The 25649-nt window shown below is 39.6% G+C and overlaps 1 protein-coding gene across 1 annotated transcript in view; it reads left to right on the top strand.

Annotated features, from left to right (window-relative positions):
- sdc2 (syndecan 2) overlaps window positions 1-22957 on the top strand; it is a 133724-nt gene extending 110767 nt beyond the window's left edge. The window contains exons 4-5 of the mRNA XM_061982605.1: window positions 5511-5640; window positions 18429-22957. Coding sequence (XP_061838589.1) covers window positions 5511-5640; window positions 18429-18592 — 294 coding nt within the window. The 3' untranslated portion in view covers window positions 18593-22957. The remainder of the gene's footprint in view (window positions 1-5510; window positions 5641-18428) is intronic.
- The last annotated feature ends 2692 nt before the right edge of the window (window positions 22958-25649 follow it).

Raw genomic sequence — 25649 nt, 5'->3', positions numbered from 1 at the left:
AGCTCAGCTCCCTCCCCCCATTCTCACCACATTCTACAGAGGCACTGTAGAGAGCCTACTGACCAACTGCATCTCTGTCTGGACTGGAGCCTGCAGAGCCTCAGACTGGAAGTCTCTCCAGAGAGTGGTGAGGACGGCGGAAAAGCTTATCAGGACTCCTCTTCCTCCTATCCAGGAGATCGCAAAAAGCCGCTGCCTGACCAGGGCTCAGAAAATCGGCAGAGACTCCTCCCACCCCCCACCAAGGACTGTTTTCACTGCTGGACTCTAGAAAGAGGTTCCGCAGCCTCCGTAGCAGAACATCCAGGTTCTCTAACAGCTTCTTCCCTCAGGCCATCAGACTCATCAAAATAATTCCCTCAATTCCCCCCCTAAAAAACGGATTAACTCGCTGGAATATAAAGACAATATAACATACATCCATATGAAAAAGTGCAATGTATTTATCTGTACAGTAATCTATTTACTTATAGCTGCACCTTATTGCTCTTTTATCCTGCACTACAACGAGCTAATGCAACACAATTTTGTTCTTATCTGTACTGTAAAGTTCAAATTTGAATGACAATAAAAGAAAGTCTAAGTCTAAGTCTAAGTCGAACAAGGCATTCTGGGAAATACCTGCTTCTTAGACACATCCTCAGACTTCTTCCAGATTCAGCGGAAGACCACCGGAAATTGCCCTAGCCCACCTCTCGGATTCTGATGTTTTTGTCTGCGTATGAAATATCGTAGTTTTTGCTCTTATGTTTAAACGATGACGAAAAGATAGTCGATCGACAACCACTAACAATTAAAATGAGCAACCAAGTAATCCCATTTTCACCCGCAATCTGAAGTCTGCTTTAAATGTCCCCTTGTGCGATTGCATTTTGACACCCCTGGTGGAGTGCAATGGATGCTGGGCGTACCTGAGTGAGCCCTAAAATGCAGTTCGAGGTTAATGAGCTAAAAACAGTAAATCCATGTGTTTAACACCAATAAAGTCGGAACATCATTCCCTCCATCGGCAAGCAGCACAGTTCTCATGGCAACAATGTTCACTCACACCCACACGTAGCTAATATTTAATTATTTGTTGTCAGTCAACGCAGTTGAAGGTAAGCGCTTTAAATGAAAGAAAAGGTACGCGGATTTGATGGGGACATGTTAGCTTGGGTCAATAGTGCTTTTGGAAGTTGTGCCTGATAACCAATCTCTGGCACATCCTGTAACCTGGTACCGTGCTGCATGTCGCTCGTGTGCCACGCTCTTAATACACGACAGTAGATCCTACATCTGTTTGGGATTAGTTGTCAAGGCTTCACTAAATTGAGGCCTACCTGCTGTCTCTGACACAAAAGCATGGGATAACCCTAAGTCCGACCTGGACTCGTTCCTCTTGCCTACTTCGGAAGGTGCTCGAATCTGTTCAAGCATCCCACTTTCCTGGATTCAATGTTTGAGATCTCAGTACCCAGCATGTATCCTCCAAACTAAATAAACGTGCAATGTTAAACTCTCAAGGCAATTCTGTTATTTGTAGAAATATCCCGGTCATGGGATTGGATCATGGGCCGATATATGCCGGCTACCGGCTGATGAGCTTTACGGCATCTGTGTCGCAGTGTTTACATTAAAGATTAAAGATTCCTTCGAAAGGGATACACCCTCAAGGAGACACAATTACATTTCCATATTCTTTGTTACACACATGCAGGAGTCTTACCTGAACTCTAACTCAAATATGAGAGGAAGCTGCAGCGAACGCGTTGTCCATCCACAGTGCGAAGCCACTTCCAATGTACTATGTTTTATATGTTATATATATATATATATATATATATGTATATATATATATATATATATATATATATATATATATATATATATATATATATATATAGGGCAGCACGGTGACAGAGGGGTTAGTGCATCTGCCTCACAATACGAAGGTCCTGAGTAGTCTTGGGTTCAATCCCGGGCTCGGGATCTTTCTGTGTGGAGTTTGCATGTTCTCCCCGTGACTGCGTGGGTTCCCTCCGGGTACCCGGCTTCCTCCCACCTCCAAAAACATGCACCTGGGGATAGGTTGATTGGCAACACTAAATTGGCCCTTGTGTGTGAATGTGAGTGTGAATGTTGTCTGTCTATCTGTGTTGGCCCTGCAATGAGTTGGCGACTTGTCCAGGGTGTACCCCGCCTTCCGCCCGATTGTAGCTGAGATAGGCACCAGCGCCCCCCGCGACCCCAAAGGGAATAAGCGGTAGAAAATGGATGGGATGGATATATATATATATATATATATATGATTGTGTATATATATATACAGTATATATATAATATATATATATATATATATATATATATATATATATATATATATATATATATATATATATATATATATATATATATGTATATATATATATATATATTAGGGGTGTAACGGTACGTGTATTTGTATTGAACCGTTTCGGTACGGGGGTTCCGGTTCGGTTCGGAGGTGTACCGAACGAGTTTCCGCACGGACATATTAAGTAGCGTACTGCACGTTGTGTAAACAATGCACACAGAAGCACAACACACGGCATGCTAGCAGCTAACGGGCTACAATAGACTGACCAAACGTCCTCTTTTCACCGGACATGTCCTCTTTTCCGTAGCTGTCAGGGCGGAGTTTCTTAAATGCCTCAAATGTCCGGCATTTTGAGTTAGGGTTGCGTGTATTTTCAATGTACGTTCAGGGATAAGAAGGGGTTAAAAACAAAACAAATTGTGCGCGCAGCAGCATTCGTGAGGGAGGGGCAGAGATAGAGGGAGCGAGAGAGTTATGATAAACGCGCATGCGTCGCCAGGCTCTGCTTTTTATCGACAGATTTATCAGATTTAATTTTTTATTATCTATAGCACGGGTGTCAAAAGTGTGCCCCGGAGGCCATTTGCGGCCCACAGCTAATGTTTTAAAGGCCCACGGCACATTCTAAAAATACTATTAAAATAAACAAAAACATAACAGAAGTGAAATAAAAAAGCTTAAAGGTGAAATGTAATTTAGAAAAAGTTGCAATGTTGACTAATAAAACAAAGCTGTTTTTTTTCTTTCAAACTGTCATTGCTCAAAACATAATATTGAATCAAAATCAATGTTATTATGAATTATTGACCTATCTAAGGTTCCGATTACTTCACATCAAATATTACACTAAGAAAAAAATTTTTGGTGGAAGATTTTGCAAATTTGGTAAATAAATAACCAAAAAATATATATTTTGTTGTTTTCTTACTGTACCGAAAATGAACCGAACCGTGACCTCTAAACCGAGGTACGTACCGAACCGAAATTTTTGTGTACCGTTACACCCCTAATATATACAGGTAAAAGCCAGTAAATTAGAATATTTTGAAAAACTTGATTTATTTCAGTAATTGCATTCAAAAGGTGTAACTTGTACATTATATTTATTCATTGCACACAGACTGATGCATTCAAATGTTTATTTCATTTAATTTTGATGATTTGAAGTGGCAACAAATGAAAATCCAAAATTCCGTGTGTCACAAAATTAGAATATTACTTAAGGCTAATACAAAAAAGGGATTTTTAGAAATGTAGGCCAACTGAAAAGTATGAAAATGAAAAATATGAGCATGTACAATACTCAATACTTGGTTGGAGCTCCTTTTGCCTCAATTACTGCGTTAATGCGGCGTGGCATGGAGTCGATGAGTTTCTGGCACTGCTCAGGTGTTATGAGAGCCCAGGTTGCTCTGATAGTGGCCTTCAACTCTTCTGCGTTTTTGGGTCTGGCATTCTGCATCTTCCTTTTCACAATACCCCACATATTTTCTATGGAGCTAAGGTCAGGGGAGTTGGCGGGCCAATTTAGAACAGAAATACCATGGTCCGTAAACCAGGCACGGGTAGATTTTGCGCTGTGTGCAGGCGCCAAGTCCTGTTGGAACTTGAAATCTCCATCTCCATAGAGCAGGTCAGCAGAGTGGACCGACACCAGCAGATGACATGGCACCCCAAACCATCACCCAACCATGCAAATTTTGCATTTCCTTTGGAAATCGAGGTCCCAGAGTCTGGAGGAAGACAGGAGAGGCACAGGATCCACGTTGCCTGAAGTCTAGTGTAAAGTTTCCACCATCAGTGATGGTTTGGGGTGCCATGTCATCTGCTGGTGTCGGTCCACTCTGTTTCCTGAGATCCAGGGTCAACGCAGCCGTCTACCAGCAAGTTTTAGAGCACTTCATGCTTCCTGCTGCTGACCTGCTCTATGGAGATGGAGATTTCAAGTTCCAACAGGACTTGGCGCCTGCACACAGCGCAAAATCTACCCGTGCCTGGTTTACGGACCATGGTATTTCTGTTTTAAATTGGCCCGCCAACTCCCCTGACCTTAGCCCCATAGAAAATCTGTGGGGTATTGTGAAAAGGAAGATGCAGAATGCCAGACCCAAAAACGCAGAAGAGTTGAAGGCCACTATCAGAGCAACCTGGGCTCTCATAACACCTGAGCAGTGCCAGAAACTCATCGACTCCATGCCACGCCGCATTAACGCAGTAATTGAGGTAAAAGGAGCTCCAACCAAGTATTGAGTATTGTACATGCTCATATTTTTCATTTTCATACTTTTCAGTTGGCCAACATTTCTAAAAATCCCTTTTTTGTATTAGCCTTAAGTAATATTCTAATTTTGTGACACACGGAATTTTGGATTTTCATTTGTTGCCACTTCAAATCATCAAAATTAAATGAAATAAACATTTGAATACATCAGTCTGTGTGCAATGAATAAATATAATGTACAAGTTACACCTTTTGAATGCAATTACTGAAATAAATCAAGTTTTTCAAAATATTCTAATTTACTGGCTTTTACCTGTATGTATGTATGTATATGTATATATATATATATATATATATATATATATATATATATATATATATATATATATATATATATGTGTGTGTACACACACACACACACACACACCCACACACACTCATATATATAACTATATATGTAGCTTTATAAAAATGGGTTATTGTGTTTACATTTTCAGTTCCATAATGCAGATATTTTCAAACTGCGGTACGGGCTCCATCTAGTGGTACGCCAAATAATCACCTGATTTAAGTAAATAAATAAATGATAAATGGGTTATACTTGTATAGCGCTTTTCTACCTTCAAGGTACTCAAAGCGCTTTGACAGTATTTCCACATTCACCCATTCACACACACATTCACACACTGATGGCGGGAGCTGCCATGCAAGGCGCTAACCAGCAGCCATCAAGTAGTGTTTTAAAACACAGTGTTACTGTTCAAACTGTGTGTAATGTTACAGTGGCCAACAATATTAAATACACTTGTTAAATGAAACCTCTGCCTTGCTTTTAATGAATTATTGGGCCTACTACGCTACTGTATTTTATTGTTTATTGGCACATCCTTAGTTATTTTGTCAACAAAGTAGTATAATATATCAACCCTCATTCCCTCTTTTCCAATCCAGGCTCCAGTGCCTGTTACAGAGGACATGCAGAGGAACCAGATGACCAGTACAACTAGTGCACCCGGCTCGGCCCAGGAGCCCATCGAGGTCCGCACTGAAAGCCTCTTCCAAAGGACAGAGGTGTTGGCAGGTATGTGGCACACAACAGCAACTTTTTGTGAAAAAAATAACAGCAGACTCCAATATCATAAAATTTTACTTCTGGGTGAAATGTCAGAAATAAGGTAAAATGTCCTATAAAATTAATTTCACCCCCTCTGAACTTTTGATTGTCCAACTGTTCAATTTTTTTTATTACTTTTTGCCCCAAAAATGGGCCTCCTTTAGGTAGTTTCAATGCATTATGGGGAAGGGCTTTCAAAAACGTCAAGCTAATTTGAATTACAATCGAACAAATAAATGACAAGACGAGTTTAGGTTGCGGTTGTGTCAGCACATCACTGCGAGGGTGCTCAATCCTGGGAATCTTGCTAGACTTTTCCTTTAAGTCTCTCACCTGATCCAATTCTCCGAAGAAATGCGTTTGATAAACTCTGCACGTTGTCCTCCTCGGGACCGTGCAGAGTTCACACCGTTGTGGGTGTTTTCAGGCGCCTGCTGCCTCGTTTGAGAACACAAACACTGTGTTGCTACGTCTGATCCCGTCTGTCTCCCCTGCATGGCGGAGTTGAACGCTTGATTGGCACCTCGCTTCCGCTTTGTTGTTCCTGGCAGCCTGGCTTGGTGTCGGCAGCTCGCCCCTTTTGATTGGCACGTTGTCTGTGTGTCGTGTCTAGAATCCAATTAGTCAGCTACAAATAACTTCTTTCATGCAATATGTATGACATAAATTATGTAAATTTATGTAAAGTTTTTAATAATATGAGTTAGGGATGTAATGGTATTGTAAATATGCGGTTTTAAAATAATGCCGTGACAGTGTCAAAAAAAAAACTTGGTGTAGTTTTTTTCTGGCGCTTTTGCATTGGCCGACCCTGAAAATAAACTACATCTCACATAAGGCGGAGCCTGGTGTAACCAGCCGTGACAGTTAATAGTTAAATTCTCAGTTAACTTTTCAGAAAAATAGCGTTTTCCAAACTGATATAAAACAATAAAAAAACACTGCAGAGGATACTGCTTCTCAGAAAGTAAAATTCGAACATTATTGTTTTACGATTGTTACACTGAATGTCACTTTAAAGACACTCAACTGTAAGTTTGTGTTTTATATTTGCTTTAAACAGTGGATGTGTCCGTACTTAAAAGTACATGTTTGTAGTAATAAATATGATTAAAGCATTTTAGTATTTACAGTAAGGCTGTTTATCCTAAACCACAGGTGTCAAACTCAAGGCCCGGGGGCCACATCTGGCCCGCCCCATTATTCTTTTTTGGCCCGCGATTGCCTGGAAACAGTGTGCAACAATTGTATTTCGTCTTTATTGATTAATGTATCTAAATGTTGACAGAAAAAAGCATGGAGGAATGCAAATGCAGCTCTTAACTCAATATTATTGGATGCAACAAGCGACAGTAGGAAAGGGATTTATACGGCCCCTTTCCTGGGTGGATCTCGCATGAGAGGAAGAGGAGGGGTTAACCATTTTGTAATGCAGTCTGCTGAAAATGAGGGAAAGTACATAGGAACTGACGCTGTGGTCAAAGTTGGAATGGCGGCTAAAGTGGATAGTGCCCTCCCACAATTTGTCACGTTTCATGTGTCAAGTAAACCAAATTGTGCCTTCTCAATCTCGTTCCTACTGTATTTCTTGCCTTTGTGTCATTCAAACTAATGATGTCCGATAATATCGGACTGCCGATATTATCGGCCGATAAACGCTTTAAAATGTAATATCGGAAATTATCGGTATCGGTTTCAAAATTATCGCTATCGGTTTCAGAAAGTAAAAATGATGACTTTTTAAAACGTCGCTGTGTACACGGACGTAGGGCGAAGTCAGAGCGCCAATAAACCTTAAAGGCACTGCCTTTGCGTGCCAGCCCAATCACATAATATCTCCAGCTTTTCACACACACACAAGTGAATGCAAGGCATTCTTGATCAACAGCCATACAGGTCACACTGACGGTGGCCGTATGAACAACTTTAACACTGTTACAAATATGTGCCACACTGTGAACCCACACCAAACAAGAATGACAAACACATTTTGGGAGAACATCCGCACCGTAACACAACATAAACACAACCGAACAAATACCCAGAACCCCTTGCAGCACTAACTCTTCCGGGACGCAACAATATACACCCACCACCCCCCCCACCCCCACACACACACACACACCTCAACCCCACCCCCCCAACCACGCCCACCTCAACCTCCTCATGCTCTCTCAGGGAGAGCATGTCCCAAATTCCAAGCTGCTGTTTTGAGGCATGTTAAAAAAAATACTGCACTTTGTGACTTCAATAATAAATATGGCAGTGCCATGTTGGCATTTTTTTCCATAACGTGAGATGATTTATTTTGGAAAACCTTGTTACATTGTTTAATGCATCCAGCGGGGCATCACAACAAAATTAGGCAATTAGGTTAATTCCACAACTGTATATATCGGTATCGGTTGATATCGGAATCGGTAATTAAGAGTTGGACAATATCGGAATATCAGCAAAAAAGCCATTATCGGACATCTCTAATTCAAATTCAAACCCTTTTTCTTATGAATATTCTACACTAGCTGATATTAAGTTGTCACTTTGACTTTTGACTCCAAAGCAGGTTTTCCATTAGTTTGTTGGTAAACAACGATAATAATAATAAACAAATAGAAACTGTGTAATATTATCATGAAGCGGCCCTCCAAGGGCTTTGGTATCTGCGACGTGGCCCACGATGAAAATGAGTTTGACGCCCTTGTCCTAAACATTCCTGCCTCTTCAATTTACACACAATGGCGTTTTTACAAAGTCCTATTTTTTGGGGGGACAATCCCACAATAATACCGTGACAATATTGTACCGTAAGATTTTGCTATCGTTACAGCCCTTGCCAGCGGCTAATGTCCCTCCACGGTGCAAAGCCACTTCTAAGTCAGCAATCCTCGCCTCCATGGCGGCGACGAATAAACTATGTTCATTTCAAGTAGCATTATCACTGGAGGACGGAAAATAGCTAAACATGCTGCACCACACAGCGTAGGAGGATATGCTAACTGGTAACCGCAGGCTCGGGCTCTTGAATTTAAACAAAAGTGGGTGGATCGATGCAAAGTATATCATCATTATTTATTATTAAAAAAAAATCTTATTTCGGTTTTGTTCTCAGGAAATAGGTCCCTGGACACAGTTGGCCAAAAAGGATTTAAATCAGATATATTTTAAATATTTGATGAATACACCACCATCATGTGTTTTGTCCGATTATAATTATACTAAAAATTGATTTTGAAAATTTCAACAATAATGACCAATACTCCCCTTCTAACTACTTAGTATTGGATCAATACCAACTCTGTAGTATCCCCTAAAGTATCCAAAACAACAGAAGAAAAAATGCTTACTATATTTTAACAAGTGTAGATATAAACATGTTGCAACAGTAAGTATCCACCTAGAACAGTACATTAGCAAATAGATTAATAATAGTTTTGAGGAAATGATGAAAAGCAATATGAGGAGCTTTGTAACCCGTTTTGGAATTATTCTATTGGAATTTACATACCAAATGATATATTGTGATTTACAGTACAAGCTAAACGTTTGGACGCTCCTTCTCATTTCAATGCCTTTTTTTTATTTTCATGACTATTTACATCGTAGATTGTCACTGAAGGCATCAAAACTATGACACCTGGGGAATGAAAACCCTTACAGGTGACTACCTCTTGAAGCTCATCGAGAGAATGCCAAGAGTGTGCAAAGCAGTAATCAGAGCAAAGGGTGGCTATTTTGAAGAAACTAGAATATAAAACATGTTTTCAGTTTGAAGTGAATTACAAACCCCGTTTCCATATGAGTTGGAAAATTGTGTTAGATGTAAATATAAACGGAATACAATGATTTGCAAATCCTTTTTAACCCATATTCAATTGAATGCACTACAAAGACAAGATAGTTGATGTTCAAACTCATAAACTTTTTTTTTTTTTTGCAAATAATAATTAACTTAGAATTTCATGGCTGCAACACGTGCCAAAGTAGTTGGGAAAGGGCATGTTCACCACTGTGTTACATGGCCTTTCCTTTTAACAACACTCAGTAAACGTTTGGGAACTGAGGAGACACATTATTTAAGCTTCTCAGGTGGAATTCTTTCCCATTCTTGCTTGATGTACAGCTTAAGTTGTTCAACAGTCCGGGGGTCTCCGTTGTGGTATTTTAGGCTTCATAATGCGCCACACATTTTCAATGGGAGACAGATCTGCACTACAGGTAGGCCAGTCTAGTACCCGCACTCTTTTACTATGAAGCCACGTTGATGTAACACGTGGCTTGGCATTGTCTTGCTGAAATAAGCAGGGGCGTCCATGGTAACGTTGCTTGGATGGCAACATATGTTGCTCCAAAACCTGTATGTACCTTTCAGCATTAATGGCGCCTTCACAGATGTGTAAGTTACCCATGTCTTGGGCACTAATACACCCCCATACCATCACAGATGCTGGCTTTTCAACTTTGCGCCTATAACAATCCGGATGGTTCTTTTCCTCTTTGGTCCGGAGGACACGACGTCCACAGTTTCCAAGAACAATTTGAAATGTGGACTCGTCAGACCAGAACACTTTTCCACTTTGTATCAGTCCATCTTTGATGAGCTCAGGCCCAGCGAAGCCGACGGCGTTTCTGGGTGTTGTTGATAAACGGTTTTCGCCTTGCATAGGAGAGTTTTAATTTGCACTTACAGATGTAGCGACCAATGTAGTTACTGACAGTGGGTTTCTGAAGTGTTCCTGAGCCCATGTGGTGACATCCTTTACACACTGATGTCGCTTGTTGATGCAGTACAGCCTGAGGGATGGAAGGTCACGGGCTTAGCTGCTTATGTGCAGTGATTTCTCCAGATTCTCTGAACCCTTTGATGATATTACAGACCGTAGATGGTGAAATCCCTAAATTCCTTGCAATAGCTGGTTGAGAAAGGTTTTTCTTAAACTGTTCAACAATTTGCTCACGCATTTGTTGACAAAGTGGTGACCCTCGCCTATCCTTGTTTGTGAACGACTGAGCATTTCATGGAATCTACTTTTATACCCAATCATGGCACCCACCTGTTCCCAATTTGCCTGTTCACCTGTGGGATGTTCTAAATAAGTGTTTGATGAGCATTCCTCAACTTTATCAGTATTTATTGCCACCTTTCCCAACTTCTTTGTCACGTGTTGCTGGCATCACATTCTAAAGTTAATGATTATTTGCAAAAAAAAAAGTTGATCAGTTTGAACATCAAATATGTTGTCTTTGTACTTTGTATTCCGTTTATATTTACATCTAACACAATTTCCCAACTCATATGGAAACGGGGTTTGTAATTAACTCATATCATGTTTTGCTTATGGTGAAGATTTATATCTAACTTGGAGAAGGCGAACCACCAAGTTTAATTAAATAGTGGTATTTCAGTTTGAGCACATAATAAGATAAGGCCCTTCAGTTTGACATTCGCAGGTGGATTGGATCACTTCTCGTAGGAAAAGAGGCTCTATTTGGGACTTTGGAATGCAAAAGTGAAAACCCTATCTTTGAGAAAAGACTACCTGTCTAGCTCAAAGCCAACATTTAAGTTATGACTTAAATGAGTTGTTTTGAAGACACTTTCACATGAACATCTCCTTACATAGTCATGTCGTGTTCTTCTGAATGAACACACACCCAGACGCAGGAAGAAGGAATATAAGACTGTGCTTCGGCCTCTCCAGGTTAGGAGTGGCTCATTTTTTTCCGACTTAACCTCCTCCGGGTACTGTAGTCCTGAATAATGACGCTCGCTTGTAATCAAGCAACTTTTTGTTCGGCAAAGCGTCTCCGACGTCTCTTTTGATCCAGCCGCACTGCCGTGTCGCCCTTCTGCCCGGTAGAATGTGACAAGACCAGAAATACACTTCGTTATTTCACCTTTTTTTGTTAAGTATTGTATTTTTCGGAGTATAAGTCGCACCGGAGTATAAGTCGCACCTGCCGAAAAAGCATAATAAAGAAGGAAAAAAACATATATAAGTCGCACTGGAGTATAAGCCGCATTTTTTGGGGGAAATTTATTTGATAAAACCCAACACCAAGAATAGACATTTGAAAGGCAATTTAAAATAAATAAAGAATAGTGAACAACAGGCTGAATAAGTGTACGTTATATGAGGCATAAATAACCAACTGAGAACGTGCCTGGTATGTTAACGTAACATATTATGGTAAGAGTCATTCAAATAACTATAACATATAGAACATGCTATACGTTTACCAAACAATCTGTCACTCCTAATCGCTAAATCCCATGAAATCTTATACGTCTAGTCTCTTGCGTGAATGAGAAAATAAATATAAAAAATAATATTATTTGATATTTTACGGTAATGTGTTAATAATTTCACACATAAGTCGCTCCTGAGTATAAGTCGCACCCCCGGCCAAACTATGAAAAAAACAGTGACTTATAGTCCGAAAAATACGGTACGTACAATCGTGGTCAAAAGTTTACATACACTTGTAAAGAACATAATGTCATGGCTGTCTTGAGTTTCCAATGATTTCTACAACTCTTATTTTTTTGTGATAAAGTGATTGGTATTGTGGCCAAACAGCTCAATTTTTGTTTCATCTGACCACATAACTTTCCTACAGGAGGTCTTATCTTTGTCCATGTGATGTCAGATGAAACAAAATTTGAGCTGTTTGGCCACAATACCCAGAAATATGTTTGGAGGAGAAAAGGTGAGCATTTAATCCCAGGAACACCATTCCTACTGTCAAGCATGGTAGTGGTAGTATTATGCTCTGGGCCTGTTTTGGTGCTTACAGAGAGTAAATGGGACAATGAAAAAGGAGGATTACTTCCAAATTCTTCAGGACAACCTAAAATCATCAGCCCGGAGGTTGGGTCTTGGGCGCAGTTTGGTGTTCCAACAGGACAATGACCCCAAATACACGTCAAAAGTGGTAAGGGAATGGCTAAATCAGGCTAGAATTAAGGTTTTAGAATGGCCTTCCCAAAGTCCTGACTTAAACGTGTAGACAATGCTGAAGAAACAAGTTCATGTCAGAAAACCAACATATTTAGCTGAACTGCACCAATTTTGTCAAGAGGAGTAATCAAAAATTCAACCAGAAGCTTGTGGATGGCTACCAAAAACGCCTTATTGCAGTGAAACTTGCCAAGGGACATGTAACCAAATATTAACATTGCTGTATGTATACTTTTGACCCAGCAGATTTGCTCACATTTTCAGGAGACCCATAATAAATTCATAAAAGAACCAAACTTCATCAATGTTTTTTGTGACCAACAAGTATGTGCTCCAATCACTCTATCACAAGAAAATAAGAGTTGTAGAAATTATTGGAAACTCAAGACCACGCGTCCTCTGCGCACAGCAAATTTATGCGCAAAAAATCAAATCCCACCATAAACAAAATAAACAAATAGTTTGTTTTGTATGATTTTGCAATGCAACTGTGAGTAACAGGTGACGAAAAGCGGCCACAACAGATAAAAACAATGTTTGTCAACACTGTTAAATTATTGTAACGTCTGTGGAGACACTTAAAGGAGCACAGGAATTCCATCGGTCCCTTTATTTAGCGAAATTGTTTGTCGGCCATAACCACACCAAAACAATGTGTGAAATACTTTTATCTAGCCAAACTGGTCGTCGTCTACCGTACAAACCAAGCCAAAAGCAACTCTTTGTCATCTGTTATATCAATAGCAGCCGCTTGCTCTCTCTCTCACCTGCACCAACACATACACTATGGCAATTAGCCACTGGTGCGTTTATGGCCACACAAAAAGTTGGACAACTCCAACACTACACGTAAAGTGTAAATTTCAGGTCGTTTTACTATGACTCCTCATCAGTGTGCTTATTCTACTGTCATTTGTTAAGAATGTTATTTTTTGGATATTAATCATGAAATGATGTTACAGGAATACCGTATTTTTCGAAGTATAAGTCGCACCGGAGTATAAGTCGCACCTGCCGAAAATGCATAATAAAGAAGGAAAAAAACATATATAAGTCGCACTGAAGCCCGGCCAAACTATGAAAAAAACTGCGACTTATAGTCCGAAAAATACGGTACATAATTGCTAATAAAAATATTTATTTTACGGACAGAAAGTTAATAAACACTTCATCTCATGCAACATGTGAAGTTTTATGGGGAACTAAATGTGATCTCTGAAAGGGGTACACAATCTTTCCAAAGCAGGACCCCCACCCAGGCATAAAATACTGTAGTGCATAGCTGAAAAAAACAACAACAATATCTAAGTGGGCCAAATCACATATATTAGAAAATAATCTCTTGAAATTGACTAGTCACTTGATTATAATAATAAGACATTTAAATTGTTATGTCAGGTTTGAGACAAATGTGCTGCTGGTATGGCCACAGTGTGCACGTCTGTATTCCACTGAATGCTCAGGGTGTTTGTGCGTTTGCTCACACACATGAAAAATTAGAGGGAACATTGCTCAAGACAGCCATGATATTATGTTCTTTACAAGTGTATGTACACTTTTGACCACGACTGTAACTCCACATGTGTTCATTCATAGTTTTGATGCCTTCAGTGACAATCTACAATGTGGGCGGCATGGCGTAGTGGGTAGAGCAACCGTGCCAGAAACCTGAGGGTTGCAGGTTCGCTCCCCGCCTCTTACCATCTCAAAAAAAAAAAAAAAAAACGCTGCCGTTGTGTCCTTGGGCGGGACACTTCACCCTTTGCCCCCGGTGCCACTCACACCGGTGAATTGAATGATGAATGATAGGTGGTGGTCGGAGAGGCCGTTGGCGCAAATTGCAGCCACGCTTCCGTCAGTCTACCCCAGGGCAGCTGTGGCTATGAAAGTAGCTTACCACCACCAGGTGTGAATGATTGATGGGTTCTACATGTAAAGCGACTTTGGGTACTTAGAAAAGCGCTATATAAATCCCAGTTATTATTATTATTATTAAATAGTCATGACAATAAAGAAAACGCATTGAATGAGAAGGCGTGTCCAAACTTTTGGCCTGTACTGTATACCATTATCATCCAAGGCGGCAATATATTGATTTTAGCCCATATCGCCCGTGCATAATTACAACAATTACTCTTCATGCACTTCTTTAAAACACACCACGCTTTGCACTGCGTTACTTTCCCCCTGACACCCGGCAGGCGAGCACTCTTCACCGATTGGTCAGTCGATATGAGGAAAGAAGAGCAGAGTGCAGACGTGCAACAAATTAGGACACAGCATAGGATCTTGTGAAACAAGACCGTGGCGGCCGGTTCGGAATATAAGTCATGGTCAGAGTTGGGAGTTCCTTAATGAGGTCTGGGTGGATTCTATTCACAGTTAGCCCAAATAGGCGACTTTGTACTAAAACGGCTTTAATATAAGTATGAGTTGTTGTTTTCTTCCACCACCACATTAAATGCACATTAATAAGCACACTGAAACCTCATTAAACTGATCTATTCTACAGAGAGATGCTTAAAACAGGATTATGAAGAAACAAAACACTTCTTATTAGTCACAAGTACAGACCAGTGCTGTATGCAATGTTTTTTTTTTGGTTTTTTTATGGCTTATTGCAGTTCCATCATACATTGCCCCACGGGCACTAGCTTTGGAGTTCTTTCTTGAATTCAATAGTTTCTCACCTTCTTTATCAAAGTTCAACTTTCTTTGGCCCCGTAGTGGTTATTTCGCAACCGTGTGCAATAAGGAAATAAAATCACAGACTTGTGGTAACTGTTAGTGCGCAAGGAACTACAGCGGAGGGCTGCACAATATGGCTAGGGCTGCAACGATTAATCGATTGAATCAAGTAGAGCAGTGGTTCTCAAACTTTTTTTTTCCCACCAAATACCACCACAGAAAAGTTTATTTTGAACATGTATACAGTTTCAATTTGATACTTCACATATTTCCATTTCTCTTTACAACATGCCTTAAAGGCCTACTGAAATGTGATTTTCTTATTTAAACGGGGATAGCAGGTCCATTCTATGTGTCATACTTGATCATTTCGCCATATTGCCATATTTTTGCTGAAAGGATTTAGTAGAGAACGTCGACAATAAAGTTCGCAACTTTTGGTCGCTGATAAAAAAGCCTTGCCTTTACCGGAAGTAGCAGACGAGTAGCGTGACGTCACAGGTTGTGGAGCTCCTCACATCTGCACATTGTTTACAATCATGGCCACCAGCAACGAGAGCGATTCGGACCGAGAAAGCGACAATTTCCCCATTTGAGCGATGATGAAAGATTTGTGGATGAGGAAAGTGAGAGTGAAGGACTAGAGGGCAGTGGGAGCGATTCAGATAGGGAAGATGCTGTGAGAGGCGGGTGGGACCTGATATTCAGCTGGGAATGACTAAAACAGTAAATAAACACAAGACTCTATTAGCCACAAAACAACCAGGCTTATATTTAATATGCCACAAATTAATCCCGCATAACAAACTTCTCCCCCCTCCCGTCTATATAACCCGCCAATACAACTCAAACACCTGCACAACACACTCAATCCCACAGCCCAAAGTACCGTTCACCTCCCCAAAGTTCATACAGCACATATATTTCCCCAGAGTCCCCAAAGTTACGTACGTGACATGCACATAGCGGCACGCACGTACGGGCAAGCGATCAAATGTTTGGAAGCCGCAGCTGAATGCTTATTCACGGTACCGCGTCTGCGCATCCAACTCAAAGTCCTCCTGGTAAGAGTCTCTGTTGTCCGAGTTCTCCACAGGCCAATGGTAAAACTTGACTGTCATCTTCCGGGAATGTAAACAATGGAACACCGGCTGTGTTATCCGGCACAACAGTCAGGGGGTGCATTCTACGGTGGGGTGCGTTATCCGGCACAACACCTGCCGCAATTCACCGCTTCCCACCTACAGCTTTCTTCTTTGCTGTGTTCATTGAACAAATTGCAAAAGATTCACCAACACAGATGTCCAGAATACTGTGGAATTTTGCGATGAAAACAGACGACTTAATAGCTGGCCACCATGCTGTCCCAAAATGTCCTCTACAGTCCGTGACGTCACGCGCAGGCGTCATCATACCGAGACGTTTTCAGCAGGATATTCCGCGCAAAATTTAAAATTGCACTTTAGTAAGCTAACCCGGCCGTATTGGCATGTGTTGCAATGTTAAGATTTCATCATTGATATATAAACTATCAGACTGCGTGGTCGGTAGTAGTGGGTTTCAGTAGGCCTTTAAAAGGAGTAGGAAGAAGCACAGCTTATTTAATCCTACCCCTTTTTCACTTCATAGCAATCACTAACACATACATCCATCCATTTTCTACCGCTTGTCCCTTTTTTTGGGTCGCGGGGGGTGCTGGAGCCTATCTCAGCTGCATTCGGGCGGAAGGCGGCGTACACCCTGAACAAGTCGCCACCTCATCGCAGGGCCAACACACAGTCCTGGTCAAAAGTTTTTTGGTGTTTCCTTGTGTCTCGTGTTTTAGTTCTTGTCTTGCGCTCCTATTTTGTTGTCGATTGTCATGTACCGATGTACTTTGTGGACGCCGTGTGCTCCACACGCTGTAAGTCTTTGCTGTCGTCCAGCATTACGCTTTTGTTCACTTTACAGTTCAGTTTTTAGCTTCGTTGAGCATGGCCATCCCTAAGCTTCAATGCCTTTTTCTTAGCGGCACTTGCCTTTTGTTTATTTTTGGTTTAAGCTAGGGATGTCCGATATTGGCTTTTTTCCCGATATTTGATATTCCAATATTGTCCAACTCTTAATTACCGATTCCGATATCAACCGATACCGATATATACAGTCGTGGAATTAACACATTATTATGCCTAATAGGGGGGTTGAGGTGGGCAGGGTTGGGCGGGGCGGGGGTTTTAAAACGCTGCTGTACGGAGCGGTACATATCCGGTAAAACACGGACGAAGGGCATACTTGCCAACCATCCCGATTTTCCCGGGAAACTACCGAATTTCAGTGCCCCTCCCGAAAATCTCCCGGGGCAACCAAACTCCCGAATTTCTCCCGATTTCCACCCGGACAACAGTATTGGGGGCGTGCCTTAAAGGCACTGCCTTTAGCGTCCTCTACAACCTGTCGTCACGTCCGCTTTTCCTCCATACAAACAGCGTGCCGGCCCAGTCACATAATATATGCGGCTTTTACACACACATAAGTGATAAATGATCAACAGCCATACAGGTCACACTGAGGGTGGCCGTATAAACAACTGTAACACTGTTACAAATATGCGCCACACTGTGAACCCACCACCAAACAAGAATGAAAAAACACTTTTCGGGAGAACATCCGCGCCGTAACACAACATAAACACAACAGAACAAATACCCAGAACCCCTTGCAGCACTAACTCTTCCGGGATGCTACAATATACACCACACTCTCAGGGAGAGCATGTCCCAAATTCCAAGCTGCTGTTTTGAGGCATGTTAAAAAAAAATAATGCACTTTTGTGACTTCAATAATAAATATGGCAGTGCCATGTTGGCATTTTTTCCATAACTTGAGTTGATTTATTTTGGAAAACCTTGTTACATTGTTTAATGCATCCAGCGGGGCATAATAATGTGTTAATTCCACGACTGTATATATCGGTATCGGTTGATATCGGAATCGGTAATTAAGAGTTGGACAATATCGGAATATCTGCAAAAAAGCAATTATCGGACATCTCTAGTAATGGAGGTACAGTAGCTAAATGTGGACGCCTTTAACATTATTTTTCCGTGTGTTTTTTTTTTTTTTTTTTAGCTGTTATTGCCGGCGGCGTGATCGGATTCCTGTTCGCCATCTTCCTCATCCTGCTGCTGGTTTACCGCATGCGCAAGAAGGACGAGGGCAGCTACGACCTGGGCGAGAGGAAACCCGCCGGCGCGGCCTATCAGAAGGCCCCCACCAAGGAGTTTTACGCCTAAAAGCTCCCGCCCACTTGTTAATAAGACCGGAAAACAAAAAACAAAAAAAAACATCCACCCTACAAGGCCGCCTGAGCCGCAGCAACAGAAAACATGAGAAACAAAAAAAATTAACATAATGGCAAACATTTGCATAGTTAAGATCTTTTTATCCCCCTTATGTTTTTTTGTTGTTTTTTTTTAAAAGAGCTGTCCGTGTATTATAGGAAAGATTTGGAAAAAATAACCAGATTTGTAAAGCTGACTTCTGTGTTTAGTCACATTTAGCAGGTAAAAACAAAAACAAATCTAATAACTGAATGATCAATCCTACTTTCATGTTTTTTTTTCTCGTTTTTTTTTTATGTCCTAGCATGTCTGATGTTAATGTTGTATTATTAATTTATCTTTTCGCCGACATGGGAAAATGCCTTGCTAGTTTTGATTAAGCTCTTTTTTTGTCTTCACAGTAACGCTGTTAATAGTCAATGTAAATGTCCTCCTTTTTCTGCTCTCACATCCATTTTTAGACATGCGGTAACTTTTGTTTTCAGTCTTTTTCTTTGACGGAGTTTTATCTTCACACCCAAGAATTTTTGCGCTTAAAAGACGGAGGAATAAGTGTGCCAGGGCTCCGAGTTTCGTTCTTTTTCATGATTTGGGCTCCCATAAACCCCTTCAATGTGTTTACGGACTGCACTCTCGCCAAACTACCATCCTTTTTTTTTTTACCCTTCCCGGGCCTCTTGTCCCTTCTCTGTTTACCCTCGCCCACCTTCTTTTGCAGTCAGATTGGAGCGTGGCCAGTAAAGATGTCAATGGCCTGCCCCGCTTCCGGCTTTTATTCCCCCCTTGTTGATGTTTTGGGCCCTAAGATCGCCTGGACACAAACCCACCAGGCAGTGCTTAAACAAAAGGAGACCCTACGGATGCCATAGTGTGCTTTCTTTGACTAACTTTGAAATCTTCTCTTCACTTATGATGACAAAAAAAAATCAAGTTTAATTCGATAATCAGTCTGTCAAATTGATTTTGTAATTATACCACGCCACATACTGTTACTAAAAAAATGCAATTGCATTCGAAATTGCGTGTGAAAGATGAACTGAGCGAGCCAAACGGAAATGCTAACATTAGCATGCTAACAGTTAGCATGTGTCAAGTACCAAGTTATAGGATACTGAGGTGTATGGCTGAAAAATTAGCGAAAAAAGCGTTAGCATACTAACACTTAGCATGTGTCAAGTACCAAGTTATAGGATACTGAGGTGTATGGTTGCTAAATTAGCGGGAAAAGTGTTAGCATACTAACACTTAGCATGTGTCAAGTACCAAATTATATGATACTGAGGTGTATCGCTGAAAAATTAGCGAAATAGCGTTAGCATACTCACACTTAGCATGTGTCAAGTACCAAGTTCTGATACTGAGGTGTATGGCTGCAAAATTAGCGGAAAAAGTGTTAGCATACTAACACTTAGCATGTGTAAAGTACCAAATTATATGATACTGAGGTGTATGGCTGAAAAATTAGCGAAAAAGCGTTAGCATACTAACACTTAACATGTGTCAAGTACCAAATGATATGATACTGAGGTGTATGGCTGCAAAATTAGCGGAAAAAGTCTTAGCATACTAACACTTAGCATGTGTCAAGTACCAAGTTATAGGATACTGAGGTGTATGGCTAAAAAATTAGCGAAATAGTGTTAGCATACTAACAATTAGCATGTGTCAAGTACCAAGTTCTGATACTGAGGTGTATGGCTGAAAAATTAGCGAAAAAGCGTTAGCATACTAACACTTAGCATGTGTCAAGTACCAAGTTATGATACTGAGGTGTATGGCTGCAAAATTAGCGAAAAAGTGTTTGCATACTAACACTTAGCATGTGTCAAGTACCAAGTTATGATACTGAGGTGTATGGCTGCACAATTAGGGAAAAAGTGTTAGCATACTAACACTTAGCATGTGTCAAGTAGCGTATTTTTCGGAGTATAAGTCGCACCGGGGTATAAGTCGCACCGGTCGAAAATGCATAATAAAGAAGGAAAAAAACATATATAAGTCGCACTGGAGTATAAGTCGCATTTTTTGGGGAAATGTATTTGATAAAACCCAACACCAAGAATAGACATTTGAAAGGCAATTTCAAATAAATAAAGAATAGTGAACAACAGGCTGAATAAGTGTACGTTATATGAGGCATAAATAACCAACTGAGAACGTGCCTGCTATGTTAACGTAACATATTATGGTAAGAGTCATTCAAATAACTATAACATATAGAACATGCTATACGTTTACCAAACAATCTGTCACTCCTAATCGCTAAATCCCATGAAATCTTATACGTCTAGTCTCTTACGTGAATGAGCTAAATAATATTATTTGATATTTTACGCTAATGTGTTAATAATTTCACACATAAGTTGCTCCTGAGTATAAGTCGCACCCCCGGCCAAACTATGAAAAAAACTGCGACTTATAGTCCGAAAAATACGGTACTGAGGTGTTTGGCTGCAAAATTAGCGAAAAAGCGTTAGCATACTAACACTTAGCATGTGTCAAGTACCAAGTTGCATGATTCCGTAGTGTACGGTTGCCAAATTAGCTAAAAAAAATGTTTAGCACATTAGTGTTAGCATACTAATAGTTAGCATGCTAACGGTTAGCTTGTGTCAAGTGCCAAGTCATATGTACGGCTGTTAAGTTGGCTAAAATAGTTGGCATGTGTCAAGTACAAAGTTGTATGACTTTGTGGCGTACTGCTGGAAAAATTAGCTATGTCATATGACTCCGGCTGCAAAATTATTGAAAAAGTTTACCCCGCTAATTTTAGCACGTATGGGGTACCAAGTTATATGGCTAAATACGTTAGCGTGTGTCAAGCATAAAGTTGTATGACTTTGTGGCGTACGGCTAAAAAAAAAAAAAAATGAGCATGTTTATGTTTGCATGCTAACAGTTAGCACGTGTCAAGCACCAGGTTATGAGTATAAGGTGTGTATGGCTGCAAAACTAGTGAAAAAGGTTATCACGCTAATTTTAGCATGTTAACAGTTAGCATGTGTCAAGTACTAAACTATACGACCCTTGGTGTAAGGCTAAATAATTGGCCAACAAAGTTAGCTTTGTATCAAGTAACAAAAATTTAAACTCTGTGGTCGCTACTGTTAGCATGCTAACAGTTAGCATGTGTCAAGTACCAAGCTATAAGACTCTGGTGTACGGATGCAAAATATGCTAATGCTAGCATGCTAACAGTTAGCATGTGCCAAGCACCAAGCTATAGGACTCTGGTGTATGGATGCAAAATATGCTAATGTTAGCATGCTAACCGTTAGCATGTGTCAAGTACCAAGCTATAGGACTCTGGTGTACGGATGCAAAATATGCTAATGCTAGCATGCTAACAGTTAGCATGTGCCAAGTACCAAGCTATAGGGCTCTGGTGTACGGATGCAAAATATGCTAATGTTAGCATGCAAACAGTTAGCATGTGTCAAGTACCAAGCTATAGGACTCCGGTGTACGGATGCAAAATATGCTAATGTTAGCCTGCTAACAGTTAGCATGTGTCAAGTACCAAGTTATAGGACTCTGGTGTACGGATGCAAAATACGCTAACGTTAGCATGCTAACAGTTAGCATGTGTCAAGTACCAAGTTATAGGACTCTGGTGTACAGATGCAAAATATGCTATTGCTAGCATGCTAACAGTTAGCATGTGTCAAGTACCAAGCTATAGGACTCTGGTGTACGGATGCAAAATACGCTAATGTTAGCATGCTAACATTTAGCATGTGTCAAGTACCAAAATGTATGACTGAGGGGTACAATTGATAACTTAGCTCGCCGTACAGCTGACTAACTTAAGCAAGGAGGATTAAGAAATCGGTTAAGAAATGTAAAGCACTCGTTTCGCGTGGCTCCCTCGAACTCTCCTTAAGTTTTTTTTTCCTGTTCTGTCATCCGACGTGTTTCCCTTTCTTTTCAACGTCCTCATTTCTTGTCCTATAGGTACTGTCCTCATGAACTATGTCGATAAACCCAAAGACTCACAGTATTCCTACCACCCCATCTTTTTTTCTGTTCTGTCCAGTTGCTTATTAGTACATGAAAATATATATAAATACAGTATATATATATATATATATAAATGTATATTCACTAATGTTTTAAACCTACAAAGTGCCTACCATTTGGAAAAAAAAAGAAAAAACAAAAAGAGACTGTGCTCACAGTGAGTGCGTGTTAGGGGTCGACTGGCATTCAGTGTGCGTGGATGACTGTAATGGTAACATTTTTTTTAGTCTTGCAAAAGCTGACAGTATTGTACCTATAAGTTGAAACAACACTACTGAATAAACATTGTGGCCTAAACTCCAGTTGTTTGTGTGCACTTTGTCGGAGTCCTCCAGCCTGCTTTAAAAAAAATGTAAGAGTCATTCCGAAGGGCGATGAACATCACGATCCCCAAAACAATTCCTACTTTTCAAAGATGTATTTATTTTTTTATTTGAAAATATAAGCGTGTAATTTAAGTAACAGGTCTGTGTGAAAAGTGTTTGAGAAAACCAAAATAAACATTATTTTCTGGAAAATTTTAATTTTTTCTGGAAAAAAATCCCTTATTTTCTGGGGATTTCCGTTATTTTCTAAAGAGAAATAGTTTTCTTATTTTCCTGATATTTTTCCGTATTATCTGGGATATTTTGCTTATTTTCCTTTCTTGTCTGGAACATATTCTCTAATATTTGGGGGTAAAAAATCCCTTATTTTCTGAGGATATCCCTTATTTTCCAAAGAGAACACATTTTTTTTATTTTCCTGATATTTTTCCTTATTATCTGGAACATTTTGCTTATTTTCCTTTCTTGTCTGGAAAATATTCTAAAATTTTCTGGAAAAAAAAACTTCTTATTTTCCGTCTGTTTTCCCTTATCATTTTAAATGGTGTTTATTTTGTGGAAACTGCGCGTTGCTTTCTGGCTATTTCCTTTATTGTTTGTTTTTTTACTTATTTTACCAAAAAAAAATCACATTATTTTCTGGATAATTCCACCTTTGTCTTTTCTATAAAATTAAACTTTTTGTTTTCTGTAAAAATGCCACGTATTTTATGGATATTTCCCCTTTATGTCCAACAAAGTATGCTTATTTTCCAGAAAATGTCCTTTATTGTCTGGAAATTTCCTGGGGGGAGGGAAATCTCCTATTTTCTTGATATGTTCCCTTATTATCTTGAACATTGTATTTATTTTCTGGAAAAATGTACCTTATTTTCCTTTATCGTCTAGAAAGTGTAGCTAAATTACTTAGAGGAATTTTTACTTCTTTTTTGGAGAAAATATTATTTTCTTGCTGTTTTCCCTTATTATTTTGTGGAAACTTTCCCTTGTGTGGATACTTGCCCTTATTGTCTGGAAGATTTTGGTTATTTTCCCCAAAAATCACTTTATTTTCTGTAAAAAAATGTCCCTTAGTTTCTGGATATTTCTACTTTTGTCTGGAATATTTTGCTTATTTCCCCCCCAAAAAATCCCCTTATTTTTTGGAAAAATGTCCCGTAGTTTCTGGATATTTCCCCTTATGTCTGGAAAATGTCTATTTTTCAGAAAAGGTATCTTATGTTCTAGAAAAATTCCTGTATTTTCTGGCTATTTTCCCTTATCATTTTAAATTGTGTTAATTTTGTGGATACTGCCAGTTGCTTTCTGGCTATTTCATTTATTGTTTGCTTTTTGCTTATTTTACACACACACAAAAAAAAAAAAAAAAATTCTGTAAATATGTCACTTACTTTCTGGATAATTCCACTTTTATCTGGAAGATTTTCCATAAAATTAAACTTATTTTCTGTAAAAATGCCCCATACTTTATGGATAGTTCCCCTTTATGTCCGAAAAAGTATGCTTATTTTCCAGAGAATGTCCTTCATTGTCTGGAAATTTCCATTATTTTCTCGGGGGAAAATCTCCTATTTTCTTGATATGTTCCCTTATTATTTTCCCCCTAAAATCACGTTCTTTTCTGTCAAAATGTCCCTTAGTTTTTGGATAATTCCACTTATGCCTGGAATATTTTGCTTATTTCCCCCAAGAAATCCTATATTTTTCGTAAAAATGCCCCATATATTACGGATATTTCCAATTTAAGTCTGAAAACGTATGCTTATTTTCAAGAAAAAGCCTTTATTGTCTAGAAATGTCCATTATTTTCTGGGGGGAAAATCTCTTATTTTCTTGATATGTTCCCTTATTATCTTGAACATTTTGTTTAGTTTCTTGCAAAATGTACCTTATTTTTCTTTATCATCTGGAAAATGTAGCTAAATCACTGAGAGAAATTATTATTTATTTTCTGGAGAAAATATTATCTTCTGGCTGTTTTCCCTTATTATTTTGTGGAAACTTTCCCTTGTTTTCTGGATATTCGCCCTTATTGTCTGGAAGATTTTGCTTATTTTCCCCCAAAATCCCCTTATTTTTTGTAAAAAAAAAAAAAGCCCCATATAGTATAGATATTTCACCTTATGTCTGAAAATGTTGCCTATTTTTCAGAAAATGTAAGTTAAGTTCTAGAAAAATTCCCAGTATTTTATAGGTGTTTTCCCTTGTTTTTAGATGAGAAAAAAAAACATTATTTTCTACAAAAAAATTCACCTAATTTACTGGCTATTTTCCCAAATTGTTAGTGTAAAAAATTTGCACTCACATCAGTTCTCATTACGGTTTGTATTTTTTTTCACACTTAAGTATTACTTTCTGTGGACAATATGCTGCGCGCCAACACAACTCGAGCTGTGGGCCGAAAATGGTCCCCAGGCCACACTTTGGACACCCCTGCGTCATCGCCTGGGTTGTCCCTTGGAGATCGGCGGGTGGGGGGGGGGTTAATTGTTTATATATGTGTGTGTACGTATGTATATATATATATATATATATATATATATCTTTATCTTTATCTATATCAATATCTATATGATAGGTCAGGAAAAAAACACAAGAGGCTATATCATCCCTACAAGCCTGTTTCGCAGGTTTCCCTGATGTTATAAAATCCACAGCAAAAA

The sequence above is a fragment of the Nerophis lumbriciformis genome, linkage group LG21 (genome assembly GCF_033978685.3).
Source record: "Nerophis lumbriciformis linkage group LG21, RoL_Nlum_v2.1, whole genome shotgun sequence".
NCBI lineage: Eukaryota > Metazoa > Chordata > Actinopteri > Syngnathiformes > Syngnathidae > Nerophis > Nerophis lumbriciformis.
The sequence above is the reverse complement of the archived record's forward strand: the minus strand, read 5'-3'. Positions and strand labels throughout refer to the sequence as shown.